Source organism: Sylvia atricapilla, chromosome 7 (assembly GCF_009819655.1).
Source record: "Sylvia atricapilla isolate bSylAtr1 chromosome 7, bSylAtr1.pri, whole genome shotgun sequence".
Classification (NCBI taxonomy): Eukaryota; Metazoa; Chordata; class Aves; order Passeriformes; family Sylviidae; genus Sylvia; species Sylvia atricapilla.
In genome coordinates this window covers 17,102,983-17,124,995 of record NC_089146.1, presented here as the reverse complement: position 1 = coordinate 17,124,995, position 22,013 = coordinate 17,102,983, and the positions used below count along the sequence as shown (strand labels likewise).

The following is a 22,013-nucleotide window of genomic DNA, read 5'->3' as shown; positions in this document are numbered from 1 at the left end:
TTGTGTTTGAAGGTGCCCTCCTTCCCCCCCCCCTCCCCCCCCATTAGTCATCACTCCAAATGGAGAGGGAAATCAACCTTCCAAGACCAGAGTGGGCTGAATATGGAGATTATCCTAGGGGTAGATTGGATCCTTCCCACAGTAAAGAACAAGTAAGTTTCTCCTCTTCGGTACAGCAAGAGCTGCTACGGATCGAGTCATGCATGACAGTCAGTTCAGTTCAGATTTGTGCATGAAAATCAAACGCTTAAGCATGGAGTTTGTGATATTTCTGACAGTTATATCTAGTGTTATCAGAGGAGTGACCCTGCTAATACAAAAGCCACAGAGTAGAAATTAAAACCAGCTTGAATGCTAAAGTTGGATACAGATTTACAGCTCAGCTAAAGCTTATTACACTGCTATTGACTTCACTGGAATAGTATCTGATGCTTACAAAGTCAAACAGTCTTACTAATAGGTTAACATTTTTAATAAAGGGTAAAATGGATCAAAACCTGGCTGACAGGCGTTCAAGTTTACCAGTAATGCAGGTGTTTGTTTTGGCAGTTAAATGCTACTGAGCAGCAGCTCAGAAGTGCTAAGTATCGAGCCTTACATTTTATTATCCCTGCTCTTTCCCAGCGGTTACTGATTCCTGTCAGTGAACCTTTCAGAGGCTGGCCAGATTTTGATGGCTATGATGCTTTCGGATTCAGGGTAGCAAATAGTTTCCAGCTGACGTTCATCCTTGCTGATTTAATTCAATAAGGCGACCAGCAAATACAGCTAATGTTCCTATGAAACAAACTAGCATAAATATGCCAAGGAGGAGATGATCAAGCACCATTGCAACAAACTTCCATTCTTCTGAAGCCTGGGAAAGAAACAAAGGAGACAGTAAAATCTCTGCAGAGCCCTGTTTGTACCAGCATTCTTGTAATTTACTGTCTTGAACAAGGGGGAGACTCTTCTAAAAGTACCATTATTGCTATGCAAAAAAATGCTCATTTTCTTCTCAAAAGCAGGTCAGTGGTTAAAAAAGCCGAAGCAACCTAGAAATACAAATTTAAATGCTAAACTAACCATAAACCCTAGCAATTTGCTGAACAATTTAATTTAAAGAAAATGTTGAAAAGCTTAATTTTTAGTCCAATTGTTGCTTCTGAAAGAGAGTTTAAAATCTTGAAAGCAAAATGCTTAGTCTGACCCAACTGACTTTTCTTTTTCCACTGCTTTTTTGTTCTTATGGGATATCTGGGCAATTCCTGCTAATTTAACTCTAATTCCTGCTTTCCATGCAATCTAATGTCTTGTAAAACCTTTTTGGTAGCTCCATTAGTCTTTTTTTCCCAATTGTGGGACACCATGAACCACTTGCTCTGTACCTTTTCACTGGATGTTCCTGGTGGGAACCCAGCACAGTAAGAACATGCACAGTGCAAGCAGCAAGTACAGCCAGGCTCATGATTTTCACCCTGTAATTCCACCTTAAGGAGTGACATGTGCTGACCTAAAGCACCTTCTGCTTGTGCCTTGGTTCTCCCACAAGTCAAAGAGGCTGTTGTAATTTATCTAGAGGATGCTGATAATGAATACTGTTATGAGGTGGTTCAGAAGTAAATGCAATGAAGTGACAGCCTTCAGAAGCCACAACTTTCAGTTTATTTAGGGAACCTGAGTTTTGAAACCCTCTGGAAGTGATACATCAATAGTGCCCAGATGACACAAACAGCTGGGCTCCACTTCCGAAGGGGGCATTTGCTGGTAACCTGAAGACCTCCTTGTACGCCAAGGAGGAAGTGAAGCCCAGAGATGTTGAAGCCACGCCAGCCCTGCTGAAGGGAACAGTTTGTCTGCAGAGAGGCAAAGGAGTCATGGGGAACATGAGACTACAGCCAGAGCCATTTCACATGCTCCAGGAATTTGGTCACAGGAACAAACACCGTGGTGTAAATCCTGTCCATGGGAAGGAGGCACCTCCTTTTCAAAAGCGTGGGTCAAATTATTTTTTCAGAGAACACCCCTGTCTTCAGACTAGCCTGCAGCTCAACAGGAGAGGTACATAACCACTTAGGAAAGTGAAATACCAAGACTGAATTACCCCTGCAAAAGCTGTGTGAGCTATGGAAGCTGGAATAAAAAAGAGGTTAATTGTACCGAATGTGCTAGAAGGAGGCAGGGCTAGGTTTTCCTAGGGAATGCTGCCATGTGTGACTCTATATGCTTTTATCCTTCCTTTGGCTTGCAATGTGGAAAAAGTCAGTAATCAGAGTAGCTCATGACATACTCCATTTGGAAGGACTACTTGCAGTATTCAGGAATAAAACAAAACCTTATCAAAATTGGAAATGTAATTTCTAAGTTACATTTAACACTTCTTAGAGAACACTACTAGTCTTTTGGAGTTTGGCTTGCTTCCTGGGTTTTCAGAAGCAGTAGGATCTTTCTTACCACAGGGGCAAGATGCCTGAGTGGGAGACAGAAGAAATGTGTTTTGGAACTTGCTTACAGTTCTTGAAACTGCTTTTCTTCTCACAGACATTCCATCTCTATGGCTTCCCATATCACATAAGAAAACCTTAGCACTGACACTTTTTTCTTTTCTATTATTTTGGGGAGCCAATATTCACTTAACATCTGTGGCAATTATTTGTTGCTCCCTGTTGACTCCATTAAGGGGAGAAGACTGTCCAGTGCTAGAGCCAAACCAGGCTTGGAGTGTTTTTGTAAGGCAGGGATATTTTGCCAAAATGTAAGATGTAGCAACTCTAAAGCTAGAAATGAATCATGCACAAAGAAGTGCCTTACATTACTGGCTTCTTGGTCCGATTTCATCGTTTCTGCAATGTATTTGATTCCTTCTATAGCGTTTTTCACATCTGGATTTTTGGTAAGCGGGGAGTAGAAGTTGACAGGCACAGAACCTGTCTTCCCAGAAATGTCAGAAATATCAATATCTTCTGCAAAAATATTTTTGTCTTGTTTGTCTCTTGATGGTCGTTTCATTGTAGAGAAAAACATGACGTTTGGGATTGTGTCAATAAAGATCTGAAAACAAAGGGAGAAGATGACAGTTGCTGATCTGTGGGGCTGTGTTACAGCTGCAGCTGTGTGCTGAACAAAGACAAGCCTCTCCCCTCCCAGATCGCTTCCCGTGCTGGGTCTGCTACAGATTCCCTCTCCGACTGTGTCACAGCCCACGCCTTAGTTACACTGGGGCTTTTGTCAGCCTCGTGTCCCGGGGCAGAGGGAGTCACCCGCAGGCCTGCAACACGTTTTCTGAGAGCCATTTCCCAGCTGTACACCCAACAGCCACATATACAGTGGGAAGATCCCCAGCTAGTATGAGCTGACAGAGCTCTAGCCATCTCGTCTAACTTGAAACATATTGCCAACAAACCTGACTTGAAGAATGGACTAAAAAGAAACTCCTTTGGCTACTATGGTTTGATTTCACTGTTATGAATGTTTGGTATACAGGGATATAAGGTTTACAGTAAATTCCTTTGGAGTGACAGAGACGTGCTGCCAGAGCAATGTTAAGCACACACAGCATTTCCTGATGAAATTTCCCTTCTGCAGGGATTGTTTGTGCTGTAGAGGGAATCCGATATAAGCTGTTATCTTAAAAGTATAATTAGAAATACACAGAAAAACTTCCTTTCATGTCATGGTTTAGTACAAACCCAGTCAGGCTTCAAAACAGCAAAGATTACTAAATGAATCAGATGATCTTTGATACTGTCTCCCTGGCAAAGAACTCGTGATGACAGACAACTAATTATTTCTACAATTTAGGATTACCATTTAGGCTCTGTGCAAGGATCTCCTTTACTCCCAAGGGTTGCAGAGCAACTGTATACTGGAAAAGTACAGAGAAGATTTTTTAGCTTTTGCAAAACAGGATGCTGAACTCAGGTATTCCCAGTGGCCTTTGTGCTCTGCACTCATGCAGCCTGGTGGGCTTGGTCACTGGCAGGCAGCAGTCCCTTGCAGTCAGGTGGAGAATTAGACCAGGATATGTAATTCGAGTCCAGATGGCCATTTTCTTTTCCCTGCTCCCTACCTTTAGCTGCCCATATTTTGTCTCATCTGTTCCCTACAAGACTTTACCCCGGTGGACAATTTTGTTACCTAAAGGAGCAGTTTAGCAATCTTGCTGACTTTATGCACAGCTAAGTAGTAAACACTGGCTCCTGTGCCTAGAGACCTTTAACATGATGCATTTCCTTCCCCAATTGTTTCTGACTTTTATTAGAAAACTTGCCAATAAAATATGGGGCATTTGGTGGAAACCAGCAAGTGTGCCAAGCCAGAGAGCTCACCTTCCTGACCCAGTGGGGCATGGTGTGTGTGCTCGGGGAGCGGTGGTGGGTGTTGATGACGATGACTGTGATGATGATGGAGGCGATGACAAACACCATGGTGAACAGCATGTACTTGCCGATCAGAGGCACTGCGCTGGACGTGGAGGGAATCAGCTCCACGATGACCAGCAGGAACACAGTCAAAGACAGCAGGACAGAGATGCTGAGAGTCATTTTCTCACCTGTCATAAAAAAGCCCCCCAAATCATTGCTGCTCCTATCATTTGGTACAGAGAGCATTTATTTGAGAAGCAGGATGTGGATGAGAGCTCTTCACACAAACACCTGTGTGCATTTGCAGTGCTATCATCTCTGCCAGCATCCAAAGCAGCAAGTAGGCTGGGCAAACCTGAGAACCTAACAGCATCAGCTCCAGCACTAAGGTGGGAATTACCAGAATGACTGGGCTGAGGTGTGGGTGGTGGATATTTTTACTTGCTAGGAGCATTCTGTGGGCTCTGCATTTTGAACAATGCATTGTATGCACCTGATTAGTGCTTGCTCCACAGCCTCCTGAGGATTTGCTTCCCTTTCTGTCTCTGGACTGAGGGAGCAGACTAAAATCACATCTGACATCAGGTCAGCTGCTATGTGAGATCTCCTTACATGTGGAGGATGTAAAAAATGAATTATAAAATATATTCACACTTCTTTTTATCCAGTTCAACTTTGTAGAAAGTTTCCCACTCAAAAAAAAATGCATCAAGTACTTCAAAAGAAGGTGCTTACACTGAAATTAAGTGGTATGAAAAGCTGACAAAAAGCAAAAAGAATGAAACAGAGGAAATGGTTGCAGGGAGCATGAGTGGCTCAGTAGAGACAAAGGAGGCCAGAACAGGTCAGGATTACTCTGTCACATGAGGTGATGTGTGTGAGAGCAGGTAATGAGCTCTCTGCTCCAACACAATGCAGAAGGGCCTCTGTCACCCCTGTGTGCTCATTTACTGCAGGATATACTAACACACACTGATTACCTATGGCAAAACATCAAAATTATCCAGCTAAATCTTTAGTTTACAGAAGTTAACTGGATAGATTTCCATGGCAATTTCTGTGGGAAAGCACCCCAATTTATTTATATCAACAGTTTCAGCTTTCAGCACTTATCTTTTCTTTGCAGAATATTTAAAGCCATTACTTTCAGTGGAAATGCCCAGTTTTAGTATGCATTGGCATTCAAGTTGGTGGATGAATTCAAATATTGGGAATTTCTCAGGAACTTCTTAGAAGAACAGTTTCTATTAAAGTAGAATGAGAAAATTTACATACCTGAATCTGTGGGTAAGTAAAAAACTAACCCTGTTAAAAAAGAGAAGAGCAGGCAGGGGATGATGACGTTCACAATGAAGTACAGGGGCAGGCGTTGCATGAGGAAGTGGTAGGTGATGTCCAGGTAAGGGGTGTCAGGGCAGCAAGCGTAGTAAACCCAGTGCTTCCAGCCACGGTAATCCTTCATCACCCACTCCCCACTCTCCATGAAATTACTCAGATCTGGACGATCACTCTCCTGCCAGCAAAACACCCAAACGAATTCTTAATACCAGGTATTCTGAACAAAATAAAACTTCACAGGTTTGGCTCAGGAACAGGATTCCAAATAACTCATGCATTTTGTGGTATCTTTTTGGTGAATTAACATGTCTTGTCTATGCTATTCTGCCTTAGAATATCACCCTCTACACAGCATTCAACATTTGCAGAAACAGTCAGGGATAGTAGACTGAAAAAATATTACAGATAGGAGACATACCTGGGGGGACAAGGAAAGAGTCCTTGGCAGCAGAAAGTCATGGGCAGAGAAAATGTACCCCCTCAAAAAAAGCCCCAAACCCAAGAAAACAAACAGTAACAGAACAGGCAGCACCATAAAAAGTGGTGCAAAACTGCGAGAGGACAGACAGGAGACTGTTAGAGCACAGAGATAATCTGTATGCAGAATTTAGGAGCCAAACCAGGAAATCTTGTGCTAGATCTACAAATGAGATTTTCTATTTTACAGGCAGGGTCTGCTTGTTTTTCCAGTTAAAACTAGGTCATATTCCATTCTAAATCTGAGATTTCTCTAAAAACATATACAGTTCTTTGCTGCTTTTCCCAACTACAGACTCCTTGCTTACCGGGTTAATAACAACCACTGTACCATCATATGTCCAAGTTCCCAGCTTCATACTGCAGTTCTGCTGGTCAAATGGGAAGTGTGTGACTATAATTTCACAGTAACTCTTAAAAATGGCTGGTGGTGTCCAGGTGATCAGACCTGTGTGCTCCAAAAGGACTTTGGTGTATTTTACAATGGCAAAATCACCGTCTGCACTGCAGAAGGAAGAAGGATATTAAAAGCAATGTGGGCAGCATAATCAACACAGTCACAAAAGGATTTCTCTGGCTGTGGGTCAAATGACTCCCCAGTGCTTGCTCCTAGAGAAGCTTACTCTGAGGAATTGCACCCTGGAGATGTCATGGGAAAACTGTCCCACCACAGTGGTGCCAGAAGGCAGAGCTCCTCCTCCCTCCCTCCCTTGGCAGCTGGCACCCCTTACTTGTTGTAAAGAACGAGGTCTGGCCGCCAGATATCATCTGAGGGGATGCGGATTTTTTTTATGCCACCGTAGTCATCTGGATTCCATTTGAGGTTGACGTCTGTCCATTGCTGAAGAGGGAATATTTCAGCCCCTGAGAGCCTCTCTCAGCACTGGGGTCAGTTTGAGTACTTCTCAGAAATAGCTGCCCCCTTGCTTTGGGACATGCAGGTAAGCATAAAAATATGGGAGTGAGACCCCCAGCTCATCTTTTACATTAACTTCAATTTTGGTTTAAGAAGCTTATAAAAAGCCCCAAAAGAAAATAACACAAAGATAAATAAATCAGAAGCCTACTGTTAGAAATACAACCCCAAATGCTTTTCTTAAGACTCTTAGCATCTGGAGCACTTTATTCTTAAGACCTCAGTAAGAAGAGATGCTCTGCTGTCCTGTCCAAGTTGACCCCAAAAGTATGACAGTGTAGTTAATTCCTGACTGTGTCCAGTATATTTATTTGAATTAGATGAAATGGTTGAGAATATTTAGCATTACCTGTTTCAGGCGTACGTTGGTTGTCACAATCTGATTTACTTCATCCTAAAATAAAGGAAAGAAAAAAAAAAATAAGGCAGTATCAGCAAGCATCAAGATTAAAGGATAAAAATTGTTTCTTCAGAAAAACAACACCATTTGGCACAATCACATAAGGCAGTGGCTCAGCATTACCCATGCTCATACCGTACCACGCTAATGAGCTGGATGAGCTGCAGGCCCACGGTGACAACGACAGCGTCCCGATGGTCCTCCACAGGGCGCACCACCTTGTTGTAGTTACTGAACAGGTGCTCCACCAGGCGAGTCTCATCTTCATAGCACAGCCCCAGCCCAGCTGCACAACAGCAGGGGTGGCACCAGTCAGAAGGGGCAGGGAACAGGCTGCAGCACTCTCAGTCTGAGGCTGGCATGGAGGAAATGCTGCCAGGCAAGCTGCTGGTGTGGGGATAACACCAAGTCCTCCCTGTGACAATGGCCTCCAACCAGGAGATGAACAAATCCAAATAGGCAGGACTGTGTGCATCAGACTGAACATTAGGAGTCTTCCAGCCTGAAACTGTGCTAACATGCACTACTTATGGGCAGTAAAACACAAAATACCCAGTCTCAGGGATTTCTAATGTTGCCTTTTCCACCTTCAATTCCACAGACTTCCCTGTGACAGTAACATTAAAGGAGAGAGCCAAGCACAGCAGTCATTGAGAATGCCTCACCACCCAGACTCCTTGCATCTGCAATCTAAGTGGAACAAGAGCTCCTCTTTACAATGGGAATTGCTCAGGTTGTGCAGGCGGTGAGAGAAGGAAACCACTCACTGTGTGGGGTGGGCCCATGGACAGCTCTGCTCACAGGCTGCCCAGCATGTCTTGGCCATGCTGTGCCAAAGAGCCTTGAAAGAAAAATTTCACAAGTGAAAATGGCAGGGAGCAACCCTGTTCCAGTGGAGCCTTCACAGTGCCTGTACATGGCACTGCATTGCCAAGGAGCAAGGGCTCTGGAAAACTGATGGGCCCCTGTTTCCAGAAAGCCTGTGGCAGAAGAAGCAGGGACATGATGCCCTCAGACTGTAGCTGCTTCTCTGGTACAGGGGAGGAAAGCAAATGGAAGGGATGCTTGGGGATGTTTTTGTATGTCTCCTCTCTTAAAGGTAGCGAGAGGGAACAGAACAGTTGAGCCTCAGTGCAAGCATTTTTGGCAGATTGCACCCTTGTCTCCCCCTTTCTGTTGAATCCTGGGCCACAGAAGTCAACAAGAATTTTGCTGCTGACTCCAACCTAAGCTAGGATTTCCCCTGGTTTCCTAACTGACTTTTCATCAGCTCCTTTTATGTAGCTGAGCTGAGATTGCTAAGGATTCTGCCTTGGCCTTGTCCTGCCATGAGATAATATTAAAATACTTGGATGCCAATGAGAAAAGCTGTCTGTTGCTGACAGGAACTGTTTCCTTCCTCAGCCAAGAGGCTGAGCAAGGGTGGGCAGGAGACATCTTTCAATTTTTAAGTTATGATCACAGCATCACGTCTAATTGAAGCTCTATACTTTTTAATCCAATTAAAATCCTTTCACATTGCTCCCTTCTGGTGTGGCTTGGTAGGAAATTAGCATACTGTTTGAACATTTTGAAAAGCTTTTAGGATCACAAAATATTTATTCTTTTAAGGGACACTTTAAAAAGAATTATCTTAGTACAGCACATGCAGCTGCAAATCAATTCTACCTCCTTGTCAGTCACCCCACAATTTAATGAAGCTTTTTGTAATGGTTTTTCACATTTCAAGTCACTCTTACTAGATCCTTTCACATATTCTGAAATATATGTAGCACTAGGGCAAATGGGAGCATAAAAAAAGATCACAGAGAGAAAAAAAAATAAACACAAACAGTTCAAAATATCTGTTGCCTGAAATTATAAATATCTGAGCTGCTACTAATGCACTCCAAAGCTTTCCTTTAAATGCTTTGGTGCGTTCATAAAACCTTACCAGTAGGACAGGCTGCTCTAGGAACACACACTCGCCCATGCTGATGTATATGCAAAGCCCTGGTCCCACATGCTCTGGAAGGAGAAAACACCCCCTTCAAGGCAATGGCTGGAACACCTTTACCTGTGGAGATGATGAGGAGGAGTACACAGTGGACCTTCATCATCCTCTTGCTGCAGTCATACAGATGGAGGCACACACAAAGCACCTCTGAGGTCTCTTCAGAGGGGGCTGTGCTGCCTCACCAGGGCTCTGCCAAAATATACCCACCAGGGTATTGATTTACAGCACCTGTTCTGGGAATGACAGCTGAGGGCCACTGCACCACTGGGCTGGAAATGGGAGCACAGTGTGTTTCACCCATCAAATATCTGCTGCAGTTTACAGAAGGTCATTTTTTTTTCTAGGTATCAATGTAATCTGTGACTTACTAAGCAAACACACACACAAATAAACTAAGAAAGAATTGTCTATAAGTAACTGAACAGCTTGGTGAGACCTCAGAAACTTTTTTGTGAACAGAACAATCTGCTAGGTTTAAGGTTTTGTTCCCCAGAGACTAAAGAGAGTGAATTATTTCTGATACACCCACCAGCATACAGACAGCATGCTGGGAGGAGGCTCCTCCCTTGGCTCCACAGAGGGATGTGAAATCCCTGAAGAAGTAAACAAATATTTTCAAGAGAGATCCATCCCCTTGATTCTACCAGGACTTCCTGGTAGAGACCCCACCTTGATAGCTATTGACTAAGAGAAGACATCCTACCCTCCTAGCTGCTACTGCCTCTATACTTAGCGAACTGAGAAAGTCAAGTGGTAGAAACATGACTGGTTTGTTTTTATAGCAGGGCAGATCCAGTGGATTTCTGTAGGGTATGCAAGTGCTTGCTCTTTATTGCCATAAATCACCTGGAAGGGAGTGAAAAGTGATGTGTTTGGTAATAATACTTGGTCATTCAGGCTAGCAAAAAAACCAAGAAATAGTGGAGAATTATATATATATTCACACACATACATATAAATATCTATCTACCTCATATATATACAATTATCAACTCTGAACTCAACAATATCACTCAGGAACAAAACCTTGAGCGAGATAGCCCTGTGAAGTGTTCAGCAGCATAAGAAGAGCAAGTCCATCAGTTTCTAGGACAGGAGATGAAGCAAAAAGGAAAGATACCACTATAAATTCGTGAATGATCTTTGCAGTTCAGGTGATCTGGTTTCAATAAACTTGGAGGAGGCCTAGGAGGAAGTGATAACAACATTCACAGTGCAAATTGGCTTCTGTACCTGGAACAGATAGAGAGTATGAACTGTCAGTCTCAAAGAAAAAGCAAGAGAGAGCTTTGGTAGGGTCTGTAGAAGGCAGATTTGGATTCACTTGCTGTCCCATGCAAAAAAATATAGAGGGCACTGAGGTAAACTTAGCTGTTGTCTGGCTTAACCAAGACACTTCTTTGCAGGGCTTGTCTGCAGTGGAGTTCAGTGCCACAGGACAGTTTGTTTGCAGAGGTTTTTCTGTATTCAGAAAAAAATAGTCAGCTAAATAATTTCATACTATTGAATGTACACACACACACACTCCCCATAAGAAGTCTGTCACTGTAGCCCCAGAGTCACAAGTCTCAGGACTCTGGGGTGGTGTCCTGGGGATATATTACCTAATGCTAATGGTGTTGTATTTTTCTCAAGCAACTGCCATGAGGAGATAGCACATGGCACTGGGTGACCTGCCACAAGCATTCCCACACAGTGTTCCAAATTCCCTTTTCCAGAAAACATTCACCAGAAAAACCTTTCTTAGCTTTGCCTCTGGGTGACACCAGATGTATTTTCTATTTCTGCTGGATAGCCTTTTGTGCTGTCTGCCAGCTGGCTTGGTGTTTCATGCTGGATGCCTTTATTACTATTTTAATTATTTTTTTAATCACTCTCCCTCACCCACCTCCCTCCACTAAGCGGTCAGCCTCTGCATTTACGTTTACCCTCCAGTAAAAAGTCTCCATCTACACCACTCTGACCTATTTGTGGCCGGCAGCTCCCATTGTTGCAGCGATCTTGTTTCAAGCCCGCGTCTGACTGCTTCCAGCCTTTATCCCAGGCCAGGCAGCTGCCCTGGAGATACAATTGCATGGAGGCCCTGTGGGAATGCTGACCACGGCCCTCCGGATCCTCTCAGGGTCTCAAAGCATTCCTGCCCACCCTGGGCCGGGCTGCCAGGTTCGCTCCCAGACGGACGGAGGAGAGTGTCACCACACTCTGGCAGGTGACAGCTCTCGGGTAACAAAAGGGTCTGGCCCTCCTGAGGAGGTCTTGCTCTTGGAGCTGGCAGGGTGCAGGGCATGTGGCGGTCCCAGAAAGTCTGCAGCCCCCACATTATTTCTCCTGCAGCTGGGCTGAGCCCCCAGCCTGGGAGCCAGCCTCCCCTCCCTGGCTGGAATCAGCACTCGTGTTGGAAGAGGAAAGAGCAGGTATTTGGAGAAGGCCTTAGGGGAGCAACTGCCTGGCTGCCAGAAATGTTCCCTGGCAGAGGCACAAAGCCTTTAACCTTGCAAAAAACCCCAGGCAACCTGAGCTACTGCAGTTAAATATGGACAGAGAAGTGAATGCTGCTTGTTGTTAAACTGGGGAATGTGACCCATCATGACTGAGGTGAAACAACAAGGGAAGAGGCTGAGCTGCACTGAATGCCTGAATTTGATCCATTGCTAGGCTGGGTATTTTTGTTTTTTCCTTCAGAGTATTCAGAAATTTTTTTGACAAATGTTTCATCCCCTCATAAAATCCCCTTTTTACATCTATCTCTACTCAAACTTTTTTGGCTTGTTTTTATGAGCCCCCTGCCCATTCCTCAGACAAACCCACTACCCACCGTGCTCATGGCAGATCAGCTCCATTCAGATTGACTGGAAAGCAGCAAACTCACTCTGCTTGCCCGATTTAGGGCATTGCTCCTTCCGTCCTTGTACGAGGAGCAAGCGCTGCAAGGGCTCCTGCCCGGAGGAAGTCGGCCGTGAACAAATACTCCTGCAGGAAGGCCTCTTTGGCAGGGTGATACTGTACGGACACGGTGAAGGTGAGCAGAACACCGAATGCTTTTGACAGAGGGAGGAATACGAGGTTTTAACCGAATTTTTTGTCACAGGACTGCGTGCAGAGAGGCAGTGCCCGATGGAAGAGAGAGGTGCCAGAGGCTCCAACACACGCACGGACGACAGGGCCTGTGGGAGGGTGGAGGTGGTGAGAAGCAGAAACAAAATTAATAAAAAGAACAGAGAAAGGTTAAAGAGTACATCAGGGAAATTAAAGGAAGGAAAGGTTAAAAATAGCAGTGTGCAGCAGTTTTAGCTTTAGTTTTCAGATGCAGTATATACCTTTTTAAACGCATTTTTGTATCAAGAAAAGGGCATTATTTGCCACAGTGGATTCTGGCAGCTCTGAGAAAGGCAGGTGGCTAGACAAGTGCTTGTGAGTGTGCCGTGTGTTTGTTCCCAGACCGCCCTGGTTACGGCCGTGGCACGCGTTCCCGCTGGAAGCCCGGCCGCTCGGCTCCACGGCCGCCAGATGGCAACAGCTGGATGAGGGGATGAGCCGCCACACGGGACTGCAACCGCGCACTGCCCGCGGCAAGGCAGAACGGGGAGCAAGTATTTCCCAGAAGAAATTCATTCAGGGAATTAAGGACAGTCTCGAGATGCTGAAGGACTGTACTTACCCGGTTTATTCCAGGACCCGTAAGAACATGCTAAGCGGTAATATACGTGTCAGAACGTTATTGATAGACAAGGGTAAATTCCTCAAATCAAGAAATCCAACGTTGCAGTTTTCCATACTCAGACACACCTCCACCAACCCGCAGATATGTTTTATCCCCACAGATGTTTGTAGCAAATTTGGCTTCAGCACATACTTTCTTTGTTTTCTATTACATCACACAAAGGAATTGAAAATACCAAAAACTTACTCATAAGTGGTGATCTTAACCTCTGCAATTACAGAGCTTTCAGGTTATGGAAGAGACATGGTGCACAGTTACCTAATTTAAAGGATGCTTCTGGAAAGAAAAGAACTTGAGTCTTGAAAGAAAGAGAAAAGGAAAAGGTCCCCAGTCAAACAGAGAAATCATAACCACCATAAAAGACATCATTAGATCAGTAGCACAAATGTTAATCTAATGCAGGTGAGAAGAGACACTGCTTGCCTTTGAGCTGGCACTGGCCCTCATCGTCACACTTCTCAGACAGAAAGAACACTGTCAAGAGAGACTTATTTACCCACTTGGAACAAGGCAGTGGGCAACCATGAATTCAGCAAAAATGAAGACAGGAATAACTGAAAACAGAACCAGGAGAGGTGACAGGCAAAAGCTGAGCGACCATAAAATGTCCAAGGAATCAGTAAGCAGGCTGCAGAGTCACACTGCCTTTTTGTTATGGACACACCAGGAAACCAGTCCTGCAGTTGAACAAAGTTACTGAATAGAGCAGTGGCAAATTTAGCTCCAGCTGACATCTCTGACATGGTTGCTTCTCAGGCTCCCATCCAAATACAAGGAGGGCCAAGGTGAGTCACGCTGGAGAGCCAAACAAGAAACAAAAGAGGACAAGTCCATTAGCTGTGAGGTTTGCTGTGCCTTGCTCCTGTGGGCTGCTCTGTCAGCACAGCAGCTTGTGTGAACCCTGCCAGAGTGGTGGGGACAGCAAAGGAGCAGCTTTGCTGGTCCACAGCCTCAGGAAGACTTTCCTGCACGGCAGGACTCCTGAGCTACTCTGCTACTGTGGTCGGGAAAAATCTCACTAATTCTCAGAGGCAGCTAGGTGACACCTGTATTTTATTAAGGCTCTGCCCTTCCTCAGCAGCACAAGCTGAAAAATGCACTCATCTGGCACAGACCACTGCTACTACCTGTTCTGAATTTTGTCTGTAATCACCAGCCATGAGTTTTCTCACTGTAGCTGAAAAAACTCCGCAAAACACAGAAGTCTGGCAGCTGATAGTAAAACTGGGCAGAAAGGGTGCCCTGGATGTCAAAGCTGGGAAACAGTTCTGCTGCCAGTTCTGCTGCATCCTGACAGTGGAGATAACCAAAACAAAGTTTAAATGAGTGTTAGGCACCAGAGTGCTCTCCTAGGACTCTCTGCCTCTGGAGGTGACATTATCATATTTTAAGTGCATATTCAGATGCTATTTGTAAGTATATAATCGAGTTACTACCAGTGCAGAAAGTGGAGCTCAGCATTACCTGACTTCTGGAAATTCATATAGCATATCCCTACTCCTTTCCATACAAGGGTTTCATGAGTGGAACCACAGGAGCATTGAGCCTGAAGTATTTCTCTGGATGCTCACATTTACCTGCTTAAATACATTTGTCTGTTTCTAAAGGCAGATGATTCTCCACTGGAGTAACTGCAGAGCAGACTGTTCAAGATGAGGTTCACATAAAAGCTTCTTGTTCAGCTCCCAGAGGTCTGGCACATGTTGGCCAGTATTACATAGTTCAGAGTTTTCCCAAAGGCATTTTGAGGGGGGCTCCACTAAACAGCCAGTGGAAAGAAGGGCTGGCAATGTAGGACTGTTTTAATGCTTGAGGCTGAAGCACAGATTAACTGGACCAGTCCCTTCTTTGCTGCCCACAAAGATATAATGGATGACAACCCTTTTGCAATGTCATGACTCCCATATACAAAATAAATCCTGAAATATGGAGCACCTCACAGCACATACTGATATAACCTCAGCTATGGGATGAGAGCATAAATATCCATCTGGATGTCACCTGCTTTCTACGGGGCTCCTCTGCCCTGATGGAAGGCAGACATGCTGAACCATCCCACATCACAGCTGCAGTGAGTGCAATTAGGACCAGCTTTTGTGATCCTGAGAACCTCTGTAACCCTGTGAGAGCAGGGTGCTGACCTTTGGGGTGCAGGTTCTCTCATTGCTGGTATGATCTGGATAAGCACATAGGAACAAGTTTGTTTTGTTTTTAATTCTGCCAGTAGGCTGATTGGCGAAGCCCTCTCCCTCCCCACAAGGTGCTTCCCCTCCATAAGCCCCTGCTGATCCTAGAAAACACCACAGATCTCTGCAAAGCATCCCTCTCACCTGGGGCTGCAGTGCTTGCCTTTGAAAAGTCAGCATCTACTTCACTGTGCTACCTGAGCCTTCAGAGTGCTTTAAAGCAGGAAATACCACCCTCTAGCCATGCTCCCAGGGACAGATTTCTACTCCTGCACATAACACACTTGGAATTGTTGATATGTGATTTACCTGGGACTGACCTCATGACAAGTACTCACTTTTATTGCTTATGTTGGGATCTTTGCCAACATACACAGAATTTTCTTGGTAATTAGTGGAAAATACTGACTTCTGTGGCTCCTGGTGTGTAGCTCTCACCTATCACACAAGATTTATTTTGCCTCCTTGGCAGCCTGCAAGATCTTAGCTGTGTTAGACAACAAGGAACTTATAAGCTTGCATTTGCAATTGATAAAACAGAAGAACAGAGATATGCCCTAAACTCCAGATACACCTTCAGAGTGATAGCTGGGTCCCTGCAGGAGGGTGGGGGCTGGCAATGGTGAGGCACAAATGGGTGGGCCACTGAATACCAGGCAGTCCCACTCCTCTGACAGGCTCATGGACTTCTACTCAACATTTCACATGAAGACAAATTCCAGATTTCCCTGCTCACCGATATTTGGGACTTGACAGGAGTTCAAAACACTGTACTCGAGACACTTGGGGGAGTATCTTGGTAAACACCCTCCACAGCAAGGGGAGCAGTGTGAGTGTAACTCAAGCTGTGCAGGAGCCAGTGGAGCAGCCCCATAAGAGAAAATGGCACTGGAAAAGAGAGTTCCAGTTTAATGATTCTTAACAAAGTATACCTTTGGATTAGCCTGATTGTGAAGCTCATCCTCCTAGCAAGCAAAGGCTACATCTACACAGCCTTGGAGTTTGCACACAGCGTGTGTTCACACACAAAAGACTTCAACAGTGCAGTGCAGCACAGCAAATGGCTTTGTGGTGTGAGCAGCTTAGCAGTGTCCAGATAATACACATTCCATACAACATCCATCCAACCATACTGCCTTCACTAAAAACAATATTTCATATGACCAGTTTCCTTGGATACTTTAGGTAACTAATTCTGAAGACTTGGTATCTTCCCTTTCTTCTCTTTCTGTGCCCCCTGCACTTGCAGGTCACTGGTGATGTACTAGGATGGTTATTGGGAAGGCTGCTGTGCTGACTGCTGGCTCTCCAGGAGGGTTATGGCAGCAGCAAGAGCCTCATCCTTAACTGACACTATCAGTGAACTGACAGTAGCTTAGCTGTGGGGCTAAACCTCACATCAGAGCTGCAGGTCAAAAAGGGAACATCAGTGGGAGTTTTCCTCCCATGAAGTGCAAGAGAAAGTTAGATTCCTTCTAATGCTGGGGGAGATTTCCAAACCAAGGATGGACACAGATGACTGAACAAGCCAGTCCACACTTTCCATGACAGTACCTGTGACTCTCCTTTAGCTTCCTCCATTGCCAATATCCTCACCAGTCAATGACAGGTTGCTTCCTTGCAGCCTCAGACCAATCCTTCTTGATTAAGGCTACAGAGAGAGAACTCCAAAATCAGCTGTGGGCAGACCACAATTCTTCCTACAGGAGGGCATGAAGGAGCTCTAGAGACTCAGCATTGCACTGTATTTGAAATGATTGAGAAGAGTGAATATTTGGATTGCTGATCATGGACTGCTGGGTTTTGGGAGTTTTTTGAGCAAAATTGAAACCCAGTATACCCACTGTACTGTAATGCATTTGGAAATGATGCCTTTTCTCTGAACGGCAAGAAGAAGTACTTCCAGGAGAAGCTCAAAGTTTTCCATGAGGAAAGGATCTGCAAATGTCAATGCAACAGATCTTGCAGCAGCTTGCAAGAGATGTTCCACCTCCTCTACATGTATTTCATTACTGGCCTCTGCTTACTTTAAATACAAGTACTCAGGTGGACTTTAAATCTCCCTTTTAGTGAGGTATCTTGTCCTGCACCATACTGGTGGTGTCTAATTCACCTTGCAGCATTCTCAGTGTACCTGAATCCCAGTAGTTTAGTGGAAGGTGTCATATGAGAGTTGTTGCAAGGTATAGACAACATATGTCCAGCATCATGATGCTGGAAAACATGAAAGAGGATAAAAGAACAGATAACAAATTGGACGAATCTCTCCCCTTCTGTTTTTTGAGAGCAGAGTAGGTGCTGGATTTAAGCAGTGAGCAACAGCATCGTGCCAAGTTCTTTTAAGTTGAGAGAGTGATCCTTCAAGCAAGATTTAGGATACACTACCTTATGAATACCAATCTACAAAATTAGTAATTCTAATAGTTTGTACAATCCTATTTGCATTACTGACAGAGTTAGTGATGAGAGATAAATAAAAGACGCAAAGAGAAAAAGTTTAGCATTCAATTTCTAGGCTTGGTAACAAGAAAAAAAGTTACAGGCAACATAATGCTTGAAAATAAATCCTGGTTGGCTGCCAAATATATATTTCAAAATAATGCCTAATTGCCTCGGGAAATACATTAATCAAAGACTCCCAGAGGCCTAAGAACCTTTTGCTCTAATTGACCAAGGCAGAGTACTGATAAACACCTGAGTAATGTAAGGTGTTATACATGTCCTTGAGACAAAATGAATGAGAAATAGAAAAGGACATCTAAATAAAAGCTCTTAAAAAAGTTCCTTGAGCAGCTTACTGACTTCACTCTTGGGAGAGATCAAAGAAAAATGTTACTCTGACCATGAAATCAGCAAGAGACATTCAATAATCACTGAATCATACTGTCCAAATTGAGATTTAGGAGGCATCAAGAAGAGTATCTCTGGTGTGGGCCAGAGCATGGAGAGAGACAATCAGGCCAGCATGAAGAAATGATCAGATTATGCAAGGGCTCTGGTGAAGAGCATAACTCCAAATGTCCATGACTAAGGCTGGGGAGGAATGTGCTGAAAAACTGAAGAAGAGCTGGACCCCTCAATGCTCAGGTAAGGCTTCCTCCTCTCAGTACATCAGCCTTGGAATCAGCTGGAGGCAGAGCTCAGGGCACCAGCCAGTCCCGTGCTGCAGGGAGGGGACCTTGGGGAAGTTTGCTGGGGGGACAGTGCCAGTGCCACCCCAGCTCCTCACAACCCACTGCCAGGCACAGGGGCCCTGCCCTTTGCTTGCAGTCCTGCCAGCACGTGGCCAGAGCACAAGGCTCTCTTCTTGTCTTGGTTTGCTCAGCAGTCCCTTTGATCCACCACACATGTCCTGGCCCTCCTCCTCGTATATTACATAAGCTTTCTAGGGCTGAGGTGTAGTTGCTAAGCAGTAATTTTGCACGACTAAAAAAGAAACCCATGATTGCTAGGTTCACTAAATGTTTTTTTCCCCAACTGCAATATAATTATAGCTATAATAAAAACATTGCAGAACATTCATCAGCATGCAAAAATTAGGTCAGGAACAAAGTGAGTATGTCATATATGCCTTTTAGAAGCCTTTTTTCCTTCCTTTGCCGTTGGAGCGGGAAGAACCAGAAAAGTTTTGCATCTAATCATAAAAGTTATTGCATCTAATCATAAACAACATGTTTTTCCATCCTGTCAGCTAACCTGACACTAGCATAAGCTCATGTTCTTGTTTCAGAAGGCAGCTTGCTTCCCTCATCACAGAGCCATCCTAAAGCCTCACCAGAGGTTCCCTGCCTACAGCCTCTGCACACATTGTTTTCCCTGAGCTCGGGAGTCTGAAATGGGGATGCCCACTCATCCCTCCGATGGGGAGCTGTAGTTTAATCCCTTTTTTTGTGTCCAGCTGCCCTTTGATAAGGTGTTGCCAGTGAGCTGTCTCCAGTGTCTCTGCCGAGCTGTCCACACATACCCCGCAGCACTGGAGACAAGGTCAATGGAACTAGAGACAGTACCTGCTTTCTATGTTTAATTTAAAAATCGAATAAATGAAACTTAAATCATGCAATTCCTTGTATGCCCATGCACACATCACACATCTTCCTGGTTAGCAAAAAGAAATATCAAATTCACTGCAAAGACAATGTTTTTTCTGCACTACCTTTTTAAATTATTACCACTCTAGAAAGATCAGAGTTTCATTACAATAGTAACAAAAACAAGATTAAAATAGAGGCTTTTGCTTACACACGTAATAAAAAAAATTGCAATTAAAGAGAGAAAAGAAAAGTCACAGCATGCAGATTCCTGGGATTCCAAGTCAAGAAAGCACTTCACTGGCTCTTGGGGTCCTCCATCCCACATTCCTGACCCTAACACAACGCATGACCCACATACTCCAATCCAAGAGATGTGCACTCTGTAGGGGCAGCTCCATTCCGTGTGGGGTGAGCAGGGTGGTTGGCAGACAGTGTCAGCCTTAATTAGCTGAGTATTGATATTATCTGGTGTTAAACACATTCTGGAGCTATATCATCCCTTGACATGCAGTTTCCTTCATAGCCCATCAGAATGTGAGAGCTGGGGAGAGCAGAGTGTTGATGCCAGCAGGGCCTGGCTGCCTGACCCTGAGCTCCTGTGCTGCAGCTGCTGTCACTGCTCACGGGCACAGTGAGCATCAGGGAAAAGCTGCATTTCTTGACATGGAGTTTTGGTGGGCGGTTTCATTTACTTGGGGGGCGGGTTGTAGGGCCTTTCCTTGCTCCGGCTTTTTGTGCATACGTATGTTTGGGTTGTATTTTTGTTTGTTTGTTTCTTTCAGCAGTGGTTCCCCATTTATGTTTTCCTCCTTTCCCGCAGAAACTGCCATTATTATAATCACTTGTTAAACTGTGCTTGAGCAGGGGCATCTGCAGCAGGAGGCTGGTGCTCACTAGCAGCTAGCAAACCTTGCTTGCCCCGTGTGCACTGACCATCCCCAGAGCGAACCTAGGCTCGCTATTTTCGGCGGTCTTTCCTCTCACTGATCCACCCCTCGATGGCCACTGCTTCTAAATGCAGCTGAAAGCACCTGTAGCAGTGCTCTACCTGTGTCAGCAGCACCCGCCTGCTGCTGCACGGAGACAGACAAGCTGGATACTTCACACCGGAAAAAAAGGTAGTTATCCGAGTTTCTGCTGTTTACTATGTGCTTCCTGCTATATGCGGTAGAAAGGGGAACTACAACTACCGAGTTCAGGTTTACTTGCACAGTGCTGGGGAACAGCAGCTGCCTTGTGCTCAGGTCAGTCGAGGCTCCCTGAGGCTGTCAAAGGACACGGAGTGCCACCACCACAGCCAGAGCTGCTGTGGCACAGCCTTGCCCTGTGGCAGCTCCTGCTGGGTGCTTTGGGAACAGGATGCTGCTGCCACAGCTGGCTGTGATGGCAAGCGTGGAACGGGCACTGCAAACACTGCAGTGCAACCCCCACCAGCATTACCTGCGAAAAACATCCCTTCTGATCACAGAGCTGAGGACATTTGAGGCCTGCCACAGCCAGGGGCTGAGAGCTGAGCGCAATGACAGGCAGCTGCAAAGGACCAGCCACAGCCACTGCAAGGGATCCCCAAGGGAAAGCAGGAGTGATGGATGGCCTAAGGAGCCATCCAAAACACAGGACTGAGTGAGGAAATGGGACCACAAAGTGTCAGGGCAGCAGAGGGAGATACAGCAGGTTTAGGAGCTGGCTTGGAGCAAGGTAGTGAACATGTGTGGCTGCTGGGATGCAAGGCAGATGTGACTGAGCAGCATATGGGCCACTCCTTTTGGGCTAGGGGGAGGCAAGGCTATGGTCAGAGACATAAGAGTTTTCCATCTGTTGCAGTTCATTGCCATAAATAAAGTGATAATGTGCACTAATTAGTACAGGACTTGTAACAGCAAGCCTGTTTTAATACTACAGATGACTGGAAAAAACCCTCAAACCAAACCATGCTTTAGATTCCCTCAAAATTTCCCCCGTTCTGCCCCCCCAGCAGCTCCCAGCCCAGATCAGCATTCCCCACATGCTTACCAGTGCACATCCCCAGCTTCACCTTCTCCTTCCTGGGATCCTTCAATCCCCAGTTCAGGAGAGCTGCCCAAGAGCCACCATCTCACCTCTCCTCTCCTAGCCAGACGTGCAAGGCAGGGTGGGATGCAGTGAGGCACCTTACTGCTGTAAGCTGTGCTGACAGCACAGCTGGCTCTGATCACCAGGGGATTGATCATTCCTCCTGCCTTTGCAGGGCAGACTGAAGAGCTTGCACCTGAGCTGAACATCTGAAGTGCAAAGCCAATGTTCTGGGATGTGTCTGCATTTGAAATTCAGTGGTGTATCTATCTACTGTGGGCAGCTACAGTTGTGTCATCGTAAACTGCCGTTCCAGATCACATATAGGCAATTGTAACAATAGGTATATTTTATGAAGTAGTAGATGGCTTGACAATACTTTTCTTGGTTTATTTAAGAGTTCTGAAACCTTCTTGAGAGGCGTTTTAGACAAAGAAGAAAGGAATTTTCAAAGTAGACAGGACTTTGTGGGAACCTTAGCAACATGTCAGGACTCAAAATACTTAGAATAGTCTTGTCAAAACTGGTAAAACTCTAACTCATTACTTTAAGT

The 22,013-nt window shown here is 45.0% G+C and overlaps 1 protein-coding gene across 1 annotated transcript; it reads right to left on the bottom strand.

The window, feature by feature from the left end:
• Positions 1 to 352: 352 nt before the first annotated feature.
• On the bottom strand, positions 353 to 9,623 carry CHRNA1 (cholinergic receptor nicotinic alpha 1 subunit). Its single transcript, XM_066322777.1, has 9 exons — positions 9,531 to 9,623; positions 7,615 to 7,760; positions 7,424 to 7,468; positions 6,890 to 6,999; positions 6,467 to 6,662; positions 5,619 to 5,856; positions 4,308 to 4,531; positions 2,791 to 3,030; positions 353 to 856 (listed from the first exon to the last, which is right to left on the bottom strand). Exons 1-9 carry the CDS (start codon positions 9,571 to 9,573, stop codon positions 725 to 727), a joined length of 1,374 nt encoding a protein of 457 aa, XP_066178874.1. The 5' UTR covers positions 9,574 to 9,623; the 3' UTR covers positions 353 to 724.
• Between the last annotated feature and the right edge of the window lie 12,390 nt (positions 9,624 to 22,013).

Bases quoted from the DNA above. Each gene is read 5' to 3' on its own strand.
- CHRNA1 (XM_066322777.1), bottom strand. From the start codon at position 9,573: ATGATGAAGGTCCACTGTGTACTCCTCCTCATCATCTCCACAG. The intron at 7,761-9,530 runs GTAAAGGTGTTC...GCTGTTGTGCAG, and splicing joins CCTCCTCATCATCTCCACAG to CTGGGCTGGGGCTGTGCTAT. The intron at 7,000-7,423 runs GTAATGCTAAAT...TTCCCTCTTCAG, and splicing joins CCAACGTACGCCTGAAACAG to CAATGGACAGACGTCAACCT.